Source organism: Salminus brasiliensis, chromosome 11 (genome assembly GCF_030463535.1).
Source record: "Salminus brasiliensis chromosome 11, fSalBra1.hap2, whole genome shotgun sequence".
Classification (NCBI taxonomy): Eukaryota; Metazoa; Chordata; class Actinopteri; order Characiformes; family Bryconidae; genus Salminus; species Salminus brasiliensis.
This window is the reverse complement of record NC_132888.1, coordinates 12074662-12098663: the sequence shown is the minus strand read 5'-3', so window position 1 is coordinate 12098663 and position 24002 is coordinate 12074662. Positions and strand designations below refer to the sequence as shown.

At 41.1% G+C, this 24002-nt stretch overlaps 1 protein-coding gene across 4 annotated transcripts in view; it reads left to right on the top strand.

The window, feature by feature from the left end:
• The first annotated feature begins 15505 nt into the window (after window positions 1–15505).
• The window catches only part of cadm2b (cell adhesion molecule 2b), a 203854-nt gene continuing 195357 nt past the window's right edge, over window positions 15506–24002 (top strand). For all 4 annotated transcript variants that reach the window (XM_072691747.1, XM_072691749.1, XM_072691746.1 and 1 more), the window contains exon 1: window positions 15506–15925. In XM_072691747.1, the coding sequence (XP_072547848.1) occupies window positions 15865–15925 (61 nt within the window). In that variant the 5' untranslated portion in view covers window positions 15506–15864. The remainder of the gene's footprint in view (window positions 15926–24002) is intronic.

Genomic DNA, 24002 nt, shown 5'->3' with positions numbered 1-24002 from the left:
TCTTAGAATGTAAATATATCTGATAGAATAGCTTGATATCTCAAAAAGGCCAAACATGTTGTTACAAACTTCTATTACCAAAGAATAGCCCCAGCAGTTTGTACAGAAGTCCCTGTAGTTACTGAATAATATGCTTAAGTGTGTAATAAGCCTTGCTGCATTAAAGGGTTAAAACACTGGTGAGTGAGTTTAAAATAGCTGTAGCTTTCAAAGTCAACAGACAATTTGTTCTCCCTCTGGCAATTATTACATATCTAGCTTGGTAAAAAAAAAAAGCCTTGGATCTTGCCTTTTGCTTGGTTTTCGTTCATGGATTCAGCCTGGTGTTACCATACCTAGGAGTGCTTTCTGTGGATGAATCTGCATTTTCTAATGTGCCATGACTGTTCATGGTAATAATGAAAACCAAATGAGCAAAACAGGGCCAAGAAAAACTTGCAGCCATGCCCAAACCTCTCCAGATCGACATTTATACTTTGCCTACGTTAGTCATGGTAGAATTCCACACTGAAACCATGAAGCTTAAGCTGAAGCACATAACTAACCTTATTTCAGAGCTGTAATCGGTTGTATCTAGGAGCCACTGGTATTTCAGCTGTGCTGCTGTAGGTTGCAAAAAAGGACAGGGAGACATTTTAAATAACGTCTGCCTTCAAGTCTGCTCTAAATTAGAAAAAAAGTGATTAAACGTCTGAGTTCCGCACTAAAGTCAAGAGTGCGTGGGTGTTCTGATTTCTCAGCCTGTGACATATTGCAGTGAGGATTTTTTTCCCCTCTCTTATGGTGCGTTTTCTTCTGTTGCATGTTGTGCGACTCCTCTGAAAACAGCACAGATGGTAATAGAACTAATCATCAAAACAAAACAGGTTGCAGCATTTCTCCATTAACGCTGTCACTTCAGCAGCAGCAGAAGGCTGAGTGGATCCAACCAAAACCACATTAAAGGGATAACGAGAGAAGTGAAGAGTCCAAACATCAAAGCGTCTGGAAAAGGTCAGGCAGTGAAATCCTGGTGTTTTCTGAAAGAATCAAAGAAACAAAGTAAACAATCAAATAAAACCAAAGTCGTCCATTTTTTACGTTATAAAGGACACTCAGCTTTTTGGTTTAGTTTTGAAAACAGCAGAAAACAGTAAGGACTGGTTAGCGGTGTGTACTCTCTTTTATGGACGTAAATCAATCATGTGTGCTCTGTACAATTACAGAGTGTCGTTGAGTTATCTCAACTTACTACACCTGTAGTCGGTTTGCTCTGGTCTGAATCAGTCAACAAGTTTGTAAAATTGGAGCATTTTCTTATTGGTCAGACCTGTCTGGGACGGGAGCTAAAAACAGGAAGAAGGTTTAGTGCACATTTCTGTGCAGTCTAAAGAGGAGTAATGGCAGAGAAATGGTATTTGCTGATAGCTATAGTAGCTAATTATTGGTGCAATATATTAGGTTAAACCACACCTGCAGGGAATCATTTAGCTCAATATTTATAATGTACACCTGATAGATGGGTGTCTAGATGGGTGTCTCAGATCGAGGTCAGATCAGGTCTTTGACCAGCCGATCTCTTCTCAAGGATCTTGGTGGGGTTGTTTTGAGTGATTACTGTATTCACACCTGTCCAAACAAATTGCACCAAGGGCGAAAACGCACCAGAGTCCGATTTTAACTGATTTTTGACTGAAAAGTGCACTTGTGAAAATGCCCTTAGTCAAAATTTGTTGTGCCAACTCAACATATTTTCAACAGACAGTTAGACTGTTGTGCCACCCTGGAGCTGTGAAATTACACTACATAAAAGCATATCCGCACTTTCTTGGACACCGAATTGTACATTTATCAGCAACATTTATCATGTACTTATCAGCTCTGGAGTGGTGCAACTGTCCAACTGCCTGCTTATCAAGAGACGGGAGATGAAAAGTTTAAATCTTATCAACAGCATAGCCATCCATGGTCAGGAATCTGAGAAATCTGAGTAATCTTACAATATATTTGATCTTCAGCTGCAGTTTATATTTGAATTTCAGCTGCAGTTCATTTCCTAATGTTTTGCTCAACTCAATATGTATAATTGACTAAAAAAAAATATGTTAGGAGAGTTTTGACTAAACTACGTTGAGCTAACTTAAAAAAACAAGTTACTTTATCATTAACAAGTTACTTTGTCATTTAGTTGTAAGTTGACCTGTACAGTGAGGTGTATGGCGAATTGCTACACACCACAGATTTCATATCTGTACACACAAGGGACATTTATATAACTTCGACTATAACAGCCACTGCTGGATTTGGCAAATACACTTGCAGGAAACCGTTTCCATTATTGTCAGACTAAGTGCACAGCAACAGTGCAGTGACATATCCGAACCAGCATCTGCTTGATCTAATTGACTCGAACGAGCACTGCGAACACACGTTTTCATTTCATTGAACGTGCAGAATGACTGTTGAAATGTGAAGGCAAAGGCTGCAAGAAACAACAGCTGCAGCAGAGCTGTGAGCTGTCTTTGGTCCAAAATGCAAATAGTTAGCTATGCTAATGAATCATGGTATTGTTATTGCACCAAAGAGAGAATATGCACATGCACCCAGGCCATGAATGGATGTGAAAGTTTGTATGGACAAATGCTCTTGTCATTTCTCATGTCCTTAGATCTAAATATTTGTTGTGGCTGCATGGACTGTGGGAAAAGAGAGAGAAAGAGAGAGAGAGAGAGAGAGAGAGAGATAGAAAGGGAGAGTTAAACCCATTGTGGATAATTAAATCAGAAAATCGGTCCATTTTCCATGCAGTGGTCTGTGCGAAAGCCAGCTGCCATGGGCCATCACTAGTGTATGCTAGCAAACATGAAGCGATTGTCCCTCCATATCTACAGCGCCACTAACATCCTCCACCTCTCCTTCATCGCTGACCCAGTGGATTGTAAGAGATTTTGCCTGGGATAATGCACATATCAAAATTCAACTTGTGAGATTAGAGCACTGGCAAGGGAGGCAATTAGTACTGGATGTTAGATTTTTGTATTCTGTCCAAGTCTATCCCACCTCAAGACTGCTCGCCACCTCGTCTTTTCTGTTGTAATGATAAAAAGGTGGAAAAAATAGAATCCCGAGCTTGAAGGCAGAGGCTTTTTTCAGATTAACCTATTTTTCACACTGAAGCCATTAACATAATTCATGCTTTATTGTTGTCTGATTGTTTTCATGCCTTTTTTTCATCTGGCTGATCAAAACATGCTTCACCTTATAATTGGTACTGAAACTGTCAGGACACATACACAGTATTTCCCCTCGTCTGCAACGTCAGGTAGTACCAGTCTTGAATATTTTAGCAAAAAACGTTCTAATAAAAGAAGACTGTCTGTAGCGGTGTTGTTTTGGTTTCCAGCAATGGAAGGCATTTCTGAAAGTTCTACAATAGTGTCCTGTATTTTAAGCTTATGTCCATACCATAAATGATTATTCTGTGTGGCTACTGCAATATTACATCCAAGAGACCGCATCATCAGCTTATAAACTAGGTGCAGAAAGTACTTAGTGAGATAGGATCTTCTCATATTCACGTAGTACTTCACTTAATGTTAAATGTTGTTGATCGGATCAGAAACGGCTACAACAACCTTAATTGTTTGGTGTAGGATCTTGCCATTTCTGGTCCCCGGCTCAGTGCAGATCAGGTTTTTAATTAAGAATATCTCGGCACATTGCTCCATTCATGTTTCCTTCAACCCTGATCTGTGTCCCTGTTCCAGCTACAGAAAAAATCCTTAAAAGTATGATGCTGCCACCATCATGATTCACCGCAGGGATTACATTGGGCAGGTGATGAGCAGTGCCTGGTTTCCTCCAGATATGACACTAAGGCCAAAAAGTTAAATCTTGGTTTCATCAGACCAAAAAATCTGGTTTCTCACAGACTGAGAGTGCTTTAGGGGTTTTCATGTGTCTTTTACTGAGGAGATGCTTCTGGCTGGCCACTCTGCCATAAAGCTCAGATTGGTGGAGTGCTGCAGTCGTGGTTGACCTTCTGGATGGATCCCATCTGCACACAGGATCCTTGGAGCTCAGCCCATTGGGTTCTTGGTCACCTCTTTTACCAAGGCCCCTCTCCTCCAATTACTTCATTTGGTGGGGCGGCCAGCTCTTGAAAGAGTCCTGGTTGTTCCCGAACTCCCGAAAAATATGGAGGCCACTGTGCTCTTGTGAACTTTCAGTGTGGCTGATATTTTTGTTGCCTTCTCCAGATCTGAATCCTCACTGAGCTCTACAGACAGTTTTGTCCTCCTCATGGCCAAATATGCACTGTCAGCTGTGAGACCCTACTTAGACAGGCGTCATGTGACTTTCCAAATCATGTCTAATCAATTGAACTTACCACTGGTAGTCAAGGCATAGAAAGTTCTCTAAGATGATCAAGACAAATGGGAGGGAAGAGTCATAGCGAAGGGTCTGAATACTTATGTCCATGCGAAATATCAGTTTTTTCTTTTGAATAAATTTGCCAAAAAAAGTTACAACTTTCTTCATATTATGGGGTATTGAGTGCAGATCAATTGGGTTATTTTATTTTAGCCTCAACATAATATATATATATATATATATATATATATATATATATATATATATATATATATATATATATATATATATATGTAATGTAAGTTAAATGAGTTTTGTTCCTTGAATAATGGAATTGTATGCTGAGGCAACATGGTCTGTTTCCATTGACTCAATTCCTTTTGACTGAATAAAACTATATGACAGAATTTAATTAAGGTAATAGAATGATTTATTTTTGTGTACAGCAGTATTTTATCTAGAAATGTAGTCATTTGTAAGTATCCACTTTCCACCACTACAATAATGCTTGCTCTAGGGAATGTGCACTGCTATGTCAATAGTGGTGTGATTAAATTTAGCTTTAATTTTACAGCTCTGTCTTACGTTAAGTACATTTACTGTCATTATACTTACACAGTATAACAATATTTTCTCTTCAGAAAGCCAGGGTCAGAAATGTGGGTTAAGTACCTTGCTCAAGGGCCCAGCAGTGGCAGCTTAGCAGACACAGGTATTGAACCCATAACCCTGTGATCAATAACCACGACTACCCCCATGTCATGGCAATATTGAGCTTTCAATTATTTCTTTGAAATGTTCTTTTTTCTGGGGCAGAACGAATGACAACATACCTCTTTAATAGAAAAACAAGAATTTGGTGCACAGATATTTATTGTTGAGAGGTTTTCTGAAGTCAACACAGGGTCAGAATCATACATACACAGTAAAAAATACACATACACCTACTTTTATCAGTAATACAGTGGTGTTGAATGGCCTGGGGCGACATCCACTTTATTTGTACCATCTCAAAATATTACAGCAGTATCACCTGGGGCGGGAAATAGCGTAAGCTTTACAATATCGTCCTGTATTATTTTGCAAATATAAAGTTTGGTTCGCTTACAGGGTCACAAACTAAAGGAACACATCAATCATCAAATCAATCACTCAATAAATGTTAAACCATCAGTCAAATTTTAAAATGCTGTGAATCAGGAGAGAGAAGCTGATTAGCAATTCTTCTGCATAAACTCAAACCTGGGACACAATTGGGTGCTCCATCAGGACAATGACCCCAAACCATCATCTGAAACTTGGGCACTACTGGGTGCTCCATCAGGACAACGACCCCAAACCATCATCTGAAACTTGGGGACTACTGGGTGCTCCATCAGGACAATGACCCCAAACCATCATCTGAAACTTGGGCACTACTGGGTGCTCCATCAGGACAAAGTCCTGACCTCAAATCTATTAAAATATGTGGACTGTGAACTCAAAAGTTGGGTCCATGGCAGCAACCCAACAAATTTAATTGAACTCCACTACTACTGCCAAAAAGAAATCTGCCAGAAGCTTCTTGATTCAGAAAAAAACCCAAAAATTAAAACTTGAACACCAAATCCTTTTTATCTATTTAAGATGTAGTTTGTACACTTAGGTTCAAAGAACCCTCAATACAAGCCCAATATTGCCATGGCTTTCATGTTCATGATGAGTGAATGTAAACTTGTAACCTCAACTGTGTATTATAAGACGTTTTGAAGCCATGTACATGGGTGAAAAGTTCACTTAGACATCTCTTCTCCTTTAAGTCACAGAGGAAATGAAGGTATTTGAAGTCAAGTCTTACATTAAAATCCTTGGAAGTTGTGCCTGAGCAGCTCATGGGACAAAGACTCACGTTTAATCTTGTGCTGGGAAGAGCAAGATAGATATGACAGGATGCTTTGCCACTCTGTAGTTTATCGTAATAAAAATATGCATTAGGTTTTGATCGATATCATACAAACACAGACAGATGCCTCAAATGAAATGCATTGGGAATGATGGAATGTCATTCTTAGGACGTATCCGCATGCGATTCGTAAGGAGCCTCTTTTGTAAATAGGCCTTTGGGTTTTTCAAATGTTCTTCTGGCTGAGCGTAAAGTCTGTCTGTCTTATGAAAAAGCCTTTGAGAGTAGGCAGTAAGCAAAGCTCTTGACGTTTCGGTGGCCTCCAAACATGACGTGCTGTCAATCTCCAATGCACAAGGGGTTTGTTTGAGTACTGTCCGGCTGTGTCTGACAAACATGCTACATTATACGCCATCCTCTCAGCTAGCCACTGTCACACTTGTCAGCATGGTACAGCTTTTCACCGCAAAAGAACCCTCGAGATTTCTCTCTTTCTCAAGTCCCTACACCACCCTCCACCGCCCGCCACCCCCCACCCCTTTCTCTCCTTACTGAAAAGCAGCGATTGTCTTTCTCTTCTCTACAGCATGCAAAGCCTGATTCTCAAGCAGGTGTCTTATTCCTCAGTGTTCTGCAAAGCTGTAGTGCTACAGCTTACAGCTTCAGTGTTGCAAGGATTCAGGAGGGCAATATATTCAGCCGACAGGTCTGCTCAACATTGCACTCTTGGCATATTCAGAGCTGTAGAAATGGTATTCACAATACTGTAAACATAATGTAATGAGAACGAATTCGGCCCTGCGGAAGCCCAGGCGCCGCCTTTGGGTACACTCCGTTCAATTAGTACACACTGTGTCACATGAGCAACTCACTGTTCGGTTATGGGATGTAACCACTAGGAAGAGGCCTACCCCTTTGGATAGGCTGCAAGGGTGTTTGTACTATGAAAGGCATTACGAAGTAGTGCAGTTGCACTGCGGAACCACGCTAATTTGGTCTACATATCCGAATATAAGGATATAATGCGTCCATGTTCACCTTATATTAAAGGTATGCTTCAGGTATGCTTGGATGGTCATAATGTATTAACAATACGCTGAATCAGGTTCATACAGCTGTTTTAAGTCAAGGGTTATGTAATACTGTAAACTCACGTTTATATAATTGATTATGTAATTTGTTTTTCATGAGGATGGTGTTTTATAACCACCAGAAATAAGACCCCCGGCCCTGGTCCACACATAGTTCTTGTTAAAGATATAAAGGACGGGGTTCCCCCTTTTTCTGGTGAGAGTCGGCTAAGTGGAACTCCAGGTCCAGCTCGGTGGTCTACTGAGACGGCTGTCTCTTACCAGGATCGACGGGCTCTCCCCCGATCCAGTGTGTGAGTGGTGAGTGGTGAGTAACAGCAAGTCTCATTGTGAAACTGAAAGCATTCTGCCAAGTATGTGTTGATTGTGAAATAAAGGGACCTTTTTATACGGAACATCTGGTGTGGAACATGAGTTATTGACGATCCTCCCTTTGACTCAAAACACATGCACTGAGCAGCACTGAGCTACACTCCTAAAAACAAACCTTCCTAAATGAAGGCATGGTTATGACAAAACTTTTAATTGGGATTGAGGGTCTACACACTTACACACTTTAATTACACCAACAGCCCTGTTAAAAATGTCCACTAAAAGGTTCTTCAGGGAAGTAACAGTGGTCATTTTATGGCATTGTTCCACATGACCTTTTTTGACCCCTTTATTTTTTTAAGAGTGCAAAAGACCACTTTACCTCCACTTACTGCTCCTTCTGAAACATGCTGTATCATACCTTAGCTGCCAAGATCTGAAAGCAGAAGGCTTTGCGAGAGTATTCACTGCTGAATATTGAATACACAGTCCTTGTATGTATTCAGTAACACCTGTGCAACAAGTCATATGTCATATAACACACTAACGATAGATATTAATAATGCTAATACCACCACTAATAATAATGATTTGTATTTTTTATGACCATATTAGTATATATGAATGAATTATTTTATATTATTTAACATACATCATTTTTATATTAATTTATATTATTTATAACATCTGTCATCTGGCTTCAGTTTTTCATGGTAACCGGACATAATGTCAGAGTCAGGTGTATGTTCTACTCCCTTCTGGTTGTTGCATTAGGATACTGAATCTGTCCACGTTTCAAGACAATGCAGTTTAAAGGACAGGTGTTTATCCATATCTGATCAGACTCTGATCTGGAATTAGGCTCTGCTAATCCCAAGACAAATGGGATCGCACTGTTTACACTTACCCGGCATTTGAGCGGTCAAAGACAAATGGCAAATGTAAACAGTCTGTGAGAAGTGGAACATCCAAACAGGTCTTATCACATGTACTAGAACTGCCATATGTGCCTGCACTGTAAATAAGTAAATATATTATGATAAGAACTGTTCGCTGATAACCATGTTTGGATCATGTATCCTGAATGGCAATGCAAGGTACAGGCAGATGGGGTTATTCTAGCACTGGAATTGCCTGTATGGCTTGGTAATGAGAATTCAGGGCAAGAACGTTGGGAGCAGGGCATTACCAGGGTGCGGAAGTTAAGGTCTGGCTCTGTACTGTTCTACACCATAGAGAAACATTAAAGAAGCATTATACGAGATTTGGTACTTCTTTTGCTTCTGGACTCCCCCTTCAGGACATGCTAGCACACATTTCTGGAGGAGCTACGAGATACAGAACTGTCAATGAAAGTGAAAGAACTATGTGGACTGAGGTGGAAGAGAAATATGACTTTTTTGGATTTTGCAAGCATAGTCCTGCCTGCTTCACCAGAGTTACATAGTGTAGTTAGTAGCATGCTGAGCTTAAAATAGGAATGATAACAGCACTACCTTTCTTATAACACATCAGTGGGGCATTAACATGATTTTGAAGCTGATAAAATTGCCACATTATGTTGCTTTAAACACCGAGGATTGAGGATGACTTAACCAGGAGAGCTAAATTAAAATAAATAAATCACCAACAACATTAAAAAAAGGTTTCATATTTTAACATTCATTTTAACATTGCTGTCCTTAAACAGCATCACTGTCCTATTTTACTTTAGGGAAAAAGAGTGAGAATGGTACAGTTTGTTTATCTGACATTTATCTAAGTGAGGGTTTGCATATTCATGAGATGTGTTTTATGAGACCCATGAATATGCGCTTTGATCAGGGTACAAACACAGCACAAGCACTTACCCAACAGCACCATAATCTATTATGCGTACAACAGACAGAACAAGAGTGAGATTATTTGTCAAGTTAAGTGCTCAGAGCATGAGACGAGATGAAAACGTGCATCACTGACTGGTAAAGGTGTCCGTAATTTCCAGTGTCCTCAAATTGAGATGCAGTTTTTAATCAGAATGAAAGCCATAACATAACTGATAGATGTTCCAACATTTAACATGAGTTTCAATGTGGAGAAATTCATGACATGAAGATATACTGTCTTCTGTCTCTAGGTTCTTGATCACAGGGTTGTGGGTTCGGTACCTCCCAGGTCTACTGAGATGCCAGTATTGGTGCTTTGAGCAAGGTCCTTAACCATCTTCAGGGGTTTTGTAGCATGGCTGACCTTGCGCTCTGACCCCAACCGTCTAAGCTAAGATATGCAAAGAGAAGAACTTCCAAATGTCTCTGACTTTACATCGGACTGTAGTGTGTGTTGCGCTGGTTCGAGTGGATCTGACACAGCAGTGCTGCTTGAGTTCCTAAACACTGTGTCCACTCACAGTTCACTCTATTAGACACTCCTACCTAGTTGGTTCATCTTGTAGATGTAAAGTCAGAGACAGAAGCTCATCTGTTGCTGCAAAAAGTGACCAAATGTGTTGGTCATCCTCTAGTCTTTCATCAGTGCTCACATTTACATTTATGGCATTGAGCTGATGCTCTTATCCAGAGCGACTTACAAGGTGACTCATATTACACAGGTGGACCAATGTAGTGTTAGGAGTCTTGCCCAGGGACTCTTATTGGTGTAGCGCAGCATACAATCACCCAGACTGGGAATCGAACGCTGGTCTCCCACATGGTGTAATAGCTCACTGGCAGCTAGTGGTTTTATCTGTTGCGCCACATCAACCACATGGTTGGCTGGATATTTCTGGTTGGTGGACTAATCTCAGTTCAGCAGTGATGCTGAGGTGTTTAAAAACTCCAGCAGCTCTGCTGTGTCTGATCCACTTGTACCAACACAACTCACAATAACACTCCACCACCATGTCAGTCAGTGTCACTGTAGTGCTGAGAGTGCTCCTATATGGTTAGTGTAGCTTATCAAATGGACATGTATATATATCATTACTGGAATAAACTCCATGATAAATAATAAGAGCTCACAACAATAAATCTCACAACAGTTAGTGAAAAGGAAAGGTCAGTGACAGTGCATGTAATAACACTGACTTCACCACTGAAGTAATGACAGATTATACTATTGTCCAAACAGAATGAAAGATTTGACCCTTGACATATGTTTGAATGTCATACATTTCCCTGGTCTCAAGAGGAATTCGTACATATGCAACTAAAAGACCATTCGCACAATGTGTACTAAATATAGTACAGCTGTTTACTGACGCAACCCTGACACAAAGTCTGAATAATCTGAACAGAGAAAGGTACAAAGCAACCAATGTCATTTCATTACCTAAACCTAAACCTAGCCTACTACACCTAAACATAGGCTAAACTTAACCCAACCATTACCCTAAACTTAACCACAGTAGGATGTGAAAATCTCACAGTTTCTGTTAGATAAGCTCCATAATGGAGAAAAGCAGAATGCTGTTGCGCCACTGTGTTCTCAACTCTGCTCGAGTACATTACAGGCTGGGGTGTGTATTTGGCACAACAGCTCCACCAGTGAGCAAGAGCTTCTTGGAAATCATGAAATTAGTACAATTACGTTTGTGGAAATGCTGCTTGGATGACTGAATTAGTGCTTCTGTGAGTTTGAGATGATGTCCAGAGTAGCCAGTGAAACACATATCTTACTCACATGGAAGACTTGGAAAAAGATCCTCCAGCAATCTTCCCACAGCTTCCAAATAAGTGGCAACTCTGTTTAAAATTCAGAACTCACAAAACCAGAATTACATCCATAGCTGTTCTTTTATTTCATCCCTGCTGACTACAAAAGACAGTGTGAAGCATGCTGAATAACAAATGCCAGCAAAGTCACGAGAAATGGGACTCACTTGGAGTGAAGCTGTGATATCCCCAGGTAGCACTGCTGGACTCATTGTGTGCAAAAGCCTCTGTTTCAGTTGAGGAGCAACTCTATTCATGTCAGTGAAACAAACAAATAATTGATCTGTACAAATGTCAGCGGCCAAGTCCACAGAATGCCTCAAAGCCCAGACCAGGCAGAACAAGGAACATTAGTCATCCTGCTGGTCTAAAAGGAAGCCATATTTCCATATGTCATCGCTTCGTGTTTTGAAAGGTTGTCTTGGTTTTAGGCAGTTAGTGAGTCGTTATAGTTTTCTGTAGAATTATAAGAGAAGTCAGTAAGTCAGTGTGATGAACTGTAGAGTGAAGTTAAATGTGGTGGAGTATAGTTATTTGTTGTATTTTAAGGGGTGGAGTCAGTGAGTCAGTATAGTTATTTGTTGTATTGCAAAGTTATTTCTAGAGTTAGAAGGGGTGGGGTTAATGAGTCAGTATAGTTATTTCTAGAGTTAGAAGGGGTGGGGTTAATGAGTCAGTATAGTTATTTCTAGAGTTAGAAGGGGTGGGGTCAATGAGTCAGTATAGTTATTTCTAGAGTTAGAAGGGGTGGGGTTAATGAGTCAGTATAGTTATTTCTAGAGTTAGAAGGGGTGGGGTTAATGAGTCAGTATAGTTATTTCTAGAGTTAGAAGGGGTGGGGTCAATGAGTCAGTATAGTTATTTCTAGAGTTAGAAGGGGTGAGGTCAATGAGTCAGTATAGTTATTTCTAGAGTTAGAAGGGGTGAGGTTAATGAGTCAGTATAGTTATTTCTACAGTTAGAAGGGGTGGGGTTAATGAGTCAGTATAGTTATTTCTAGAGTTAGAAGGGGTGGGGTCAATGAGTCAGTATAGTTATTTCTAGAGTTAGAAGGGGTGGGGTTAATGAGTCGGTATAGTTATTAGAGTTAGAAGGGGTGAGGTTAATGAGTCAGTATAGTTATTTCTACAGTTAGAAGGGGTGGGGTTAATGAGTCAGTATAGTTATTTCTAGAGTTAGAAGGGGTGGGGTTAATGAGTCAGTATAGTTATTTCTAGAGTTAGAAGGGGTGGGGTCAATGAGTCAGTATAGTTATTTCTAGAGTTAGAAGGGGTGGGGTTAATGAGTCAGTATAGTTATTTCTAGAGTTAGAAGGGGTGGGGTTAATGAGTCAGTATAGTTATTTCTAGAGTTAGAAGGGGTGGGGTTAATGAGTCAGTATAGTTATTTTTAGAGTTAGAAGGGGTGGGGTTAATGAGTCAGTATAGTTATTTCTAGAGTTAGAAGGGGTGAGGTTAATGAGTCGGTATAGTTATTTCTAGAGTTAGAAGGGGTGAGGTTAATGAGTCAGTATAGTTATTTCTACAGTTAGAAGGGGTGGGGTTAATGAGTCAGTATAGTTATTTTTAGAGTTAGAAGGGGTGAGGTTAATGAGTCGGTATAGTTATTTCTAGAGTTAGAAGGGGTGGGGTCAATGAGTCAGTATAGTTATTTCTAGAGTTAGAAGGGGTGAGGTTAATGAGTCAGTATAGTTATTTCTAGAGTTAGAAGGGGTGGGGTTAATGAGTCAGTATAGTTATTTTTAGAGTTAGAAGGGGTGGGGTTAATGAGTCAGTATAGTTATTTCTAGAGTTAGAAGGGGTGGGGTTAATGAGTCAGTATAGTTATTTCTAGAGTTAGAAGGGGTGGGGTTAATGAGTCAGTATAGTTATTTCTACAGTTAGAAGGGGTGAGGTTAATGAGTCGGTATAGTTATTTCTAGAGTTAGAAGGGATGGGGTTAATGAGTCAGTATAGTTATTTTTAGAGTTAGAAGGGGTGGGGTTAATGAGTCAGTATAGTTATTTCTAGAGTTAGAAGGGGTGGGGTTAATGAGTCAGTATAGTTATTTCTAGAGTTAGAAGGGGTGGGGTTAATGAGTCAGTATAGTTATTTCTAGAGTTAGAAGGGGTGGGGTTAATGAGTCAGTATAGTTATTTCTAGAGTTAGAAGGGGTGAGGTTAATGAGTCAGTATAGTTATTTCTAGAGTTAGAAGGGGTGGGGTTAATGAGTCAGTATAGTTATTTCTAGAGTTAGAAGGGGTGGGGTTAATGAGTCAGTATAGTTATTTCTAGAGTTAGAAGGGGTGGGGTTAATGAGTCGGTATAGTTATTTCTAGAGTTAGAAGGGGTGGGGTTAATGAGTCGGTATAGTTATTTCTAGAGTTAGAAGGGGTGGGGTTAATGAGTCAGTATAGTTATTTCTAGAGTTAGAAGGGGTGGGGTTAATGAGTCAGTATAGTTATTTCTACAGTTAGAAGGGGTGAGGTTAATGAGTCGGTATAGTTATTTCTAGAGTTAGAAGGGATGGGGTTAATGAGTCAGTATAGTTATTTTTAGAGTTAGAAGGGGTGGGGTTAATGAGTCAGTATAGTTATTTCTAGAGTTAGAAGGGGTGGGGTTAATGAGTCAGTATAGTTATTTCTAGAGTTAGAAGGGGTGGGGTTAATGAGTCAGTATAGTTATTTCTAGAGTTAGAAGGGGTGGGGTTAATGAGTCAGTATAGTTATTTCTAGAGTTAGAAGGGGTGGGGTTAATGAGTCAGTATAGTTATTTCTAGAGTTAGAAGGGGTGGGGTTAATGAGTCAGTATAGTTATTTCTAGAGTTAGAAGGGGTGGGGTTAATGAGTCAGTATAGTTATTTCTAGAGTTAGAAGGGGTGAGGTTAATGAGTCAGTATAGTTATTTCTAGAGTTAGAAGGGGTGGGGTTAATGAGTCAGTATAGTTATTTCTAGAGTTAGAAGGGGTGGGGTTAATGAGTCAGTATAGTTATTTCTAGAGTTAGAAGGGGTGGGGTTAATGAGTCGGTATAGTTATTTCTAGAGTTAGAAGGGGTGGGGTTAATGAGTCAGTATAGTTATTTCTAGAGTTAGAAGGGGTGGGGTTAATGAGTCGGTATAGTTATTTCTAGAGTTAGAAGGGGTGGGGTTAATGAGTCAGTATAGTTATTTCTAGAGTTAGAAGGGGTGGGGTTAATGAGTCAGTATAGTTATTTCTAGAGTTAGAAGGGGTGGGGTTAATGAGTCAGTATAGTTATTTCTAGAGTTAGAAGGGGTGGGGTTAATGAGTCAGTATAGTTATTTCTAGAGTTAGAAGGGGTGGGGTTAATGAGTCAGTATAGTTATTTCTAGAGTTAGAAGGGGTGGGGTTAATGAGTCAGTATAGTTATTTCTAGAGTTAGAAGGGGTGGGGTTAATGAGTCAGTATAGTTATTTCTAGAGTTAGAAGGGGTGGGGTTAATGAGTCAGTATAGTTATTTCTAGAGTTAGAAGGGGTGGGGTTAATGAGTCAGTATAGTTATTTCTAGAGTTAGAAGGGGTGGGGTTAATGAGTCAGTATAGTTATTTCTAGAGTTAGAAGGGGTGAGGTTAATGAGTCAGTATAGTTATTTCTAGAGTTAGAAGGGGTGGGGTTAATGAGTCGGTATAGTTATTTCTAGAGTTAGAAGGGGTGGGGTTAATGAGTCAGTATAGTTATTTCTAGAGTTAGAAGGGGTGGGGTTAATGAGTCAGTATAGTTATTGAGTGAGTGAGTCAGTGTAGTTATATATAAGGGGTGGAGTCAGTGAGTCAGTGTAGTTATATATAAGGGGTGGAGTCAGTACTGGTGTATACTGGTTGGGGATCTGAACTTCACTGTAACCAGTATATGTTGTTATTTTAACATGTCTAGTGTTTTTATAGTTTATCTCTAAGCTTTTCACACTGCGACACCTTTTCCTTCCTTAATGTTCTCAAAAGCCCCCCAGTCAGGCAGCTTCCGAGGGTCTCATTACACTTAACCAAACTCCACCAAAAACACGAGCTCCATTAAAAGTGAAAACCCACGGCTGGAGTGTTTGTATTCCGCGGCGGTGGTCCTGTCCCGAGGCTCTGAGGGAGCGGGGGGCGCTTTACTATTGGCGAGGTGTCTTGATGTGTCGAGCGCGCGTGGGCGGGACCCAGCTTCAGTGCGCGCTGCGCTAACGCACGGCACGGGCGGCTGGAGTGGCCACTTTCCTCAGCACTGTCGCTCGGAGCGTGTGTGTGTGTGTGTGTGTGCGCAGACTGTAAGGCGCGCGCGCGCGTGCATACGTGAGTTGGTGTGTGTGTGTGTGTGTGTGTGTCCGGTGTTTCAGTGACGGCAGCGTGGCCTCCGCTTCGCGCGCCTGACCGGGGGGGGAAACGTTTCAGCAGAATCGTCCTGCGGAGTCCATGCCATTCCTGCCCTGAAACCGCGCGCAGCCCCCCCAGCTGGATAAGCCCACCGCTCTGCGAAGGAGGAGGAGAAGAGGAAGAAGACGCGAGACGCGCGAGACGGACGCCTAAAAGCGTGCTCGGCTGAGCCAAGCGAGAAGACTATGATGTTGCAACGGCACTTGCTGTTCGTGCTCTACAGCATCTGCGGGACTGTCATTAAAGGTGAGGGGCTCGAGCGGTTTGCATTGCTTGTTTGGGCGTGGTGGGACTTGGGTGGTCTTCCCCTGGCTTGCAGAGGAACGTCCTGGGAGTTGAAGCACTCTCTGAAGTAGTGCTAGGCTGTATTGAGCTGCATCATTGTGTGGAACAAGTTCATTATGGTGTGTTTGTGGTTGTGTGTGAGTGTGTGTGTGTGTGTGTGTGAGAGCCAGAGTGCACGGGGCTGCCTGTCTCGCGCACGATGACACCGCATATTTGAGTTGGGGGTGTTGTTGCGCGTGCTAAAGCCCCAGCGTGGGAAGTTAGGGGGGATGCTGGAGGGGGCAATAGACTGGACCTGTGAATAATGGCTAACGCTTCTGGAACTAGAACCTCTGAAAGAGAAGGAGCAGGTGGGGGACTGGGCTGTTTTACTGCAAGATCAGATGGAGGACTTTTTTGGAGGTTTTTTTTTTTTTGCTGATCTCACCCCAAAATTGCCCAACAATCAGCTCACTGTGAGAGGCAGCTGAGCTCCGTGTCAATAAATGTCGCGTCGTTTCATCTCGCATGCTTTTGACATCTTCAGGGAGTGGCTGGCTGCAGTTGCGTTTTCGTTTGCTGACAATTTGTTAATTCAGCAACAAGAGCGCGCGAACTTGGCGGGTAGTGCATCTCGCGCGTCTATCAGATCGTGGCATTTGCAGCAGTCTGCATCTTGGGGTCGTCGTAGCACCAAGCGTGAGAGTTTTGCCTGCTTGGCCAACGAGGCTGAGACTGGGAGCTTCTGTGCATGCACCACCACTAGGACTAGGACCCCCCCCCCTCCACACACACACACACACACACACTACATATAAATGCCTGACTCTGTACGTGTTGGGAATGTGAACAGAACTGTGAACTGTAACAAGCAGCAAAACGCAGCAACACGCTATGTGAACACAAGTAGACTACAAACGCACTGTACCCTACCCTGTTCCAAAGTCCAGGTACAGTAGCCTAAATCTGACTACGATCAATGTGATCAATGCAGCCCTCCCACCCACACCTGTTATCAGGAGCTGCTCCTTATTGGGTCTCCTAGAAGATAAGTAAGGTTCTAGAAGATGAGTGCTGGGCATATAGGGAGGAATATCAGTCCATGAGTAGACAGGGACTATCAGCAGTGTAAACTGGTGTCTGTTCATGTTGAGATTTACAGCATGTATAAATGTCAGTCATTTGGAAAGCAGATCACCAGTTTAAATAGGCAGGGTGCTTCTGCCAAGTCAATCTATCACCCCTATCGTCATGGGGCGGCACCCTTGAGAGGGTGTGTCTGCAGTGGACTTCATTTAGGGACTGTAAATGTACCATATTCTGTTGCAGTAGATTTTTTTACACTGTATCCTAAATCTAGGCTTTCTTAAATATTGGGAACACTCAAAACAGTGGGCCATGAGGACCCCTGCGTTACCTTGAGGGTACGTTTACAGCGTTTACACCTCAAGATAAAAAATCTACCTGTTAACTACTGTTTTTTCTTAACATTGGATATTGTAAATGAAAAAACAGGCAGATATTGGGTGGTAGCCTCAAGTATGTGTATTAAATAGCTTTAGGTGGGGAGTGTAAATGTAGCACACTCACTGGCAGATGATTAAATGCAGCTGATGGATTATGCATACCTCAAGATAAGGAAGTTTCCCTGTAAAGTGCCGTGCAGTGTTTTTCTGACAGTAAATCTTGATCATAAATGAATGATTTGATTAAACAGTTTTATACACAGTCATATCAGAATATTATGACTACCCTTGGTTTAGATGACACTAGCGAGATACGGTGGCATAGATTGTATTAGGTAATGAAAGGTGTTTATTATAGAGGTTACCTGCTCCACAGTGGCTTTGTACCACTTGCCAGAGTTGTCGTTTCACTCTGGCACCGTCGTTATGCTGCTGGGAGGCACTCAATATGCGAGAAGTCCGTTCTCGCTACACCTTCACTATGGTGGATCTTGAACATCTAAGTTAGTGAGTTAGGAGACACTGCCACCCATTGCCCAGTACCCTATTATTGTGCCCTTTGGAACATCAGTCATATGGTATCCTGTGTCTGTGATGATCGTTTGCACTGTGCTACAGCTGACTGGTGTGCCCGTTTATTTATATGTACAGCAAACTCTATTACGTGGCATCTGTGTTTACCGTCCCGGGCTGAGTTAATTCCAAATCAGTCATAATGTTCTGATATGACCGTGCTTTTTAAAAGCACAAATATGAATCTGGTTGTCAACAGGGTTCATATTTCTTCAGCTGAAGCAGAAGAAAAATGTAATTAAAATGAGCGACTCGTTTGCTTTTGCCCTCTCCTCGTGTGTTTCTGCCTTTCGACTAACCTTGAGGCACTTTATTGCATTTATCTTTATGGTGTACATCTCTTAGTAGCCCTGTTCTTTATGCCGTGGCATGTCAGCAATAACTGGCTGTCAATGGCTTTGTCCCTCGTAACTCTTTAATCCCTGAGCATCGCTGACTATGTGATGTAGCTTATTTTCACCCACGCCTGCTGCTCGCACTGAAGCACAATCAGCAACCCACACTGAGATTTTTTGGTAGAAGGATGGAGTCTTCTTTCACTGTTTGTGTACAGTCGTTTTCTCCACGTTGGATTTATTTAAATTAGCATGGCAATCACTGAATGAACTCCAGTGCTCCAGCTACAGAATACAGTACACACACACACACACACACACACACACACACACACAATCTCTGTTTGTTTGTGTGTGCTTGGCTTTTTCGGTGTCTCTCTGTCCCGCTCGCATTCTGGAATTTCTTCTCCATGCTCCACCCACAAATGCAAACAGCTCATGTTTACTCAATAGTGTTGTTTACAGGAGGGCCTGACCAATATGAACATTTTGTGGCTGATACTAATACCAATTTTAGGAGGCAACAATTCCAATAACAAACAATATTAGACAAAATAATTTTATATTTATGCATACATTTTATATGTATACTCCAATAGCCTTAGTTAAAGACTGATTTCCTGACAGATTTGAAAATCACTTTTCCATTGTCACACATCTTAAACTCAACTAAACACCTCAAAATTTATGTTAATTTTCTCTTTTCTTTTTCATTAGTTCTCTTCATTGGCGAGTGCTGATGTTTAAAAAAAAATATTAGGGACATCCAGGGATATTTTATTGGATCGGGTATCTGCTATTTTAGTCCAGATCCAGTTTCAAGTCTTTGTTTTAACCATGTGTTCAGAGCGCCATCTGATGTTTTCAAGACACCATTAACGAGAGATTACATCCCATCCGGCAGCAGTGCGGATGTTCTCAGCAGGTAAATAAAAGAGTTGGGATTCTGCAGTGTGGAGCTATTTTACTGTGGAACGTGAAAACAGACCATAATATCTGAACCTTTCTAAAACTATCACTGAACGCTCTGTTTTTACCAGCGGGAGAACCGCACACCTTTCTCTGTTTTAAAACCAGCACTGAAGAGTGCATTCAGAGCCAAGTGGAGGTTAACGCTAATGCTAATACACACCCACTATAGAAACCCCAATCACACACAGCACATTCACCCACTATAAACCAGTTATTACACAACAGTACAAAACAGCAACAGATATCAGTCCAGAGTGTGTACCACTACACAGACTGGATAATAAGATATTAACACTATAAAACATTGTAAGAAATTTCTATATGAAACTAAATCAATCAGTCTAGAATATCTCATTATAAACTGCTACAATAAGTACTAAAGTTCATCTGATCTGAACTGTGTCTCTATTATTTATATAAACACAGAGCAAAGCAAATATGTAACTGCAAAATATTCAGACATGATTTTTTCTTGAAAATTCCCCACATTTTTTTACATTCTTAGAACAAAACCAACTACGATTGTTTTGTGCAGGATGTCTTAATCTGCAAAAATATATTAGACTCCCCATTTGAGTCTTGGTTCCCCTCAAAGTTTCTTCCTCTCAGTGTTGGTATTTTTTCCTTGCCACTAGCGCCTTTGGCTTACTCAAAAGGTGCTTGAACCCGGATCTACGTAAAGCTGCTTTGTGACAACATTTGTTGTGAAAAGCCTATATAAATAAATTTGAATTGAATTAGTAGCCATGTGTATCCACTTGCTACTCATCTCTGACAATATTTGGTCAGGCTTTGATAAAGAGATCAGGCAAATCCTTGGAAATCAGACAGGAATGGAAGTTTTAAGTGTTGTAAGTAAGGGCACAGAGCTGAAACCAGAGAATTTGATGGTCTTTTTATGGCGAAGGTTTAACTTTGACACACAGTTTGGCTGTCTGTTACCTCATTTGAGCTTTTTATAGAGCATTCAATTCAGTTCAATTCATTATAGTAATACAGGGTTGTACAGTACAGCGAAACACTGTTAGACTTAGTCTCCGGAGCAGTTATAGTTAAAGACTAAAGTCCTATAGACAGAGTGCAAAGACAATAAGTACAAACGATAACAGAAACAATAAATACAATATATGCAAATTTGTGCATGTACAATGAGCTGTATTATTCAGTAACTACAGGGGTTTCTGTAGAAACTGGTGGGGCTATTCTCTTGTAATAGAAGTTGGTAAGATCAGTTTTGACCTGCCTGCGGCCCATAGGATTGTTAAGAGGTTAAGATCCAAACAGTATAAACTATACTAACAGTAAACCAACAGTAAAATGAACTAAATATGTAGACCAGCGATGTCTTGTGTGTGCCAGTGGAGGAGAACAGGAAATTCAGGAGTGTATGCTGAGGTCGACCAGTCTGGTGTTGTAAGCAGCATTATTATGTAAACAAGGTGTACAGTGCAGTATAGCACAGTATAGATCAGCTTGGTGTTGAGGTAGAGAGAACAGTACACAGCTTAGTTACAGTAGAGGGAGTTCAGGTTAAAGTGCAGCGCACATACAGTCCCTGAGCTAGTGGAGCACAGTGTGGATATGATGAGTGAACTCAGAGAATCAGACTGGTCAGTAGCAGTCTATGTGTGTGTGTGTGTGTGTGTGCATTCTGTGTGTGTAGCTGGTGAGACCAGGTGAGACAGCACACAGGAAGGAACTGTTCTTGAATCTGGCATGAAGTGATGAAGACAAACCATCCATGTTGTTTGTTAAAATGTCCTATTTGCCCATCTTCTTGGTTGACGCCATGTCAAAGCCAAAGGCAACTGTGATAGGTCAAGCAAGTCATGTCATGCCAGAAAGTTTGCTTAAACCATGTCTTCCGAGTAAATATCACAGAAAATATACAAAACAGACCTTAATTGTGTGACCTTACATGCATTCAAAACTGAAATGCTGTTTCTCATTAGGTTGTATGGAAGTTCTGTAAAGCTCGTCCTACTTCTCAACTGTAGCTAAGAAATAATGCTTGTGTTAGTTCTAGGGCAATTATCTTTTTTTGTACAAAAAATTGCATTTGACCACACTTAACACTTAAGGTTTGATCAGATTAGCTCTGCTTCATGGCATGAAATCTCTCCAGAAGTGCTGTACGAGCCTTTCAGAGTGAATGCACAGAGGATCATTCCGTGCAACTTCTCTTTTCTCTCAGATTCCTCATGTCTGCTGCTCTTTGGCCACTGAACCGAACAGCATGTCTCTATTGTTTCTAATTGCTGTAAAAAAGCTCAGGGCGTTACAGGACATTCGGGACCAGACATTTAGGTCAGGGTTTCATCTGCCACTTCCCCGTCCCTCCTCAGTCCAGTTCCCATCGGACGAGGCTTCTTCACACCTTAGTTAGTGACTTGCAGAAAGAGACATTTGTAGCAAAGATGTAATGCGGCATACAAATTGGACCTGAGGGACTCAAAGCCCCCCTCAAACGTAACTCTGCAGAGACGCCTCGGGGCCTGGGTAAATGTGCGGATGGATCCTGTGTCTTTTAGACTAACACATTGGCCGCTGGAAGTTAGTGTTGGCTCATTGCCGCGTTTCTGACGTGTGAGGTGTGACAGAGGAAGGCGCTTTCTTTGCCGCTCAGAGATGCCCCCTCTCCTGCTCCGGAGGTTCAGCTTATCCTGGAAGAATGGGCTCTAAGCCTCTGAGTGCTGGCCACGGAGCTAGACTATAAATAATCCAGTGGAGGAAGGAGGCTGCGAGCGCACAGACACCGTGCTTCCCTGCTTTGTGCTAGCTGACAGATCTACATCTACACGGATCCGTCAGAGAGGAGAGCCAAAATGACACGATACGAGAGGCACACTGGGCAGCAGACATGAGCAGATATGCTGACAGATAGCATTTCGGTTTGGCTTTTTTCCCCACAACGCAGCTTTATTTTGTGACTGCTCACATGGTTTTACAACCATCAGGCATATCTGGAGCACTTTCCGTTCTATGTAAGGTGAATGGCCCTAATGTATTTCAGGATGTTATCTCATTCATTTACACAGAGAGTGAAAATCTCATTCACTGGCTGAAAGAGTGCAAATCTAGAAATGTATGAATGGGTACATTAATTCACAAAGCAAATGCATGGTTGCTAAGGTGCCAGAGCATGCATTTGTGCAGAGCTCTCTAATGTGACTTTGGTTGGGGGGGGGGAAATCCCAGATGCGGTTTTTCACGCCCATTTACAACCCTGTTATTTTCCCCTTAAAATGAAATGCTGATTTTACTCTTGTTGTCCATTAATACTTTTATGAGTTCTGCTCTGATTGGCTGGTTTACAATGAAGCAGCGTGACGGCTCACGCAGAAGCTACATAGTAAAGAATCCCTGAGAGCAAGCATAGAACGGTTCGCTGGTTAGATAAGGTTAGATAAGGAATCCCACTGACTTTGCCTCTACTGGTCCACCCTCGGCCCACCCAGATAATTGGCATGCGTACAAGATCTAATTAGCTTTTAATCTTCTAATCTTTAAATACAATATAAATATTTTATAAAATCAACAAAGACAAATATTACAAACAGCTGAAAGAAAAATAATGATTTGGTCTAATATAAAATTGTATATTTTTAAATGACTCACTAAACTAATTTATAAAAAATAACAAAAGTAAGAAATTAAGCAAAATAAGTAAATGTTACTGTTTGTGGAAAACAAGGGGAAGAGGGCCATTTTGTCTAATACTCTGCTCAACCACCAGTGGGCTGCCCAGAAAATGCTGAGCAAAATGCCAGTGAATCGCCAACTTTGCCATTATATATGTATATATATATATATTTCTGAGTGCTGATAGTACCAGATAGGGCTGATATGCTGTCCTGCTGTGTGCGGTTAGCTAGCTAGAAGATATATGGTAATGCTGGTCGACTACAGTTAGCTTTTAGCCTAGCACAGAGACAGTTTTTCAATATCTAGCAGGTGTGGTGGCTGTATGCTGTATGTTACTGATTACAAGCAAAAAAAAAAAACACCATATTTTTCCAAAGTGGCCATTGTGTTATTCTGCAATGCTAGATTACACTATGACTAGCAGGGCTTTTGCTAGTGGCTAATGTAAATTTTGGGGGGGCATAAATAAAATAAGTGAAGATGAATGTTACATTTTGGAGTAAAGTCAGTGTATTAAACTCTTCTTACTCAACTATGTTAGGGTAAAAACAGTTTTCCATTCAGCACCTTTAATTCACTGAATGAACAGTGAGAACAAATGCCTTGTAAGCCCTGTCTGTTATTTTGAATTGGCAAATACTACTACTATTATCAAAGGACATTTTCAGAAATCTAATCCATTTCCATTCAACCTTCCTCTGCGTTTGTTCCTTATGATATTCAATTTCCAGAAAGCACTTTGGTTAGCTTTCTTCACAAAGAAGGTTTATTTTGTGACTAAGCACATGGTTTTTACTACTGCCATGCATATATCGAGCTCTTTTGGTTTCACTTAGGATGAATGACCCTTATGTATGTCAGTATATTACACTATCTCACTTACTGGCTCGCAGAGTAGAGCTTCATCCCAATAGTCGAATAAAACATCTTTTCCGTTAAGCTTTCCTTGATTTCATCTGATGTGTGTCCTTGTGAATCCACATGCTAGGCAGCTCTGTTGATAGATTAGGTGAGGCCATGGCCTACAGATCAGACAAAATCAAGGAAAACACACAAGAAAGGCCATTT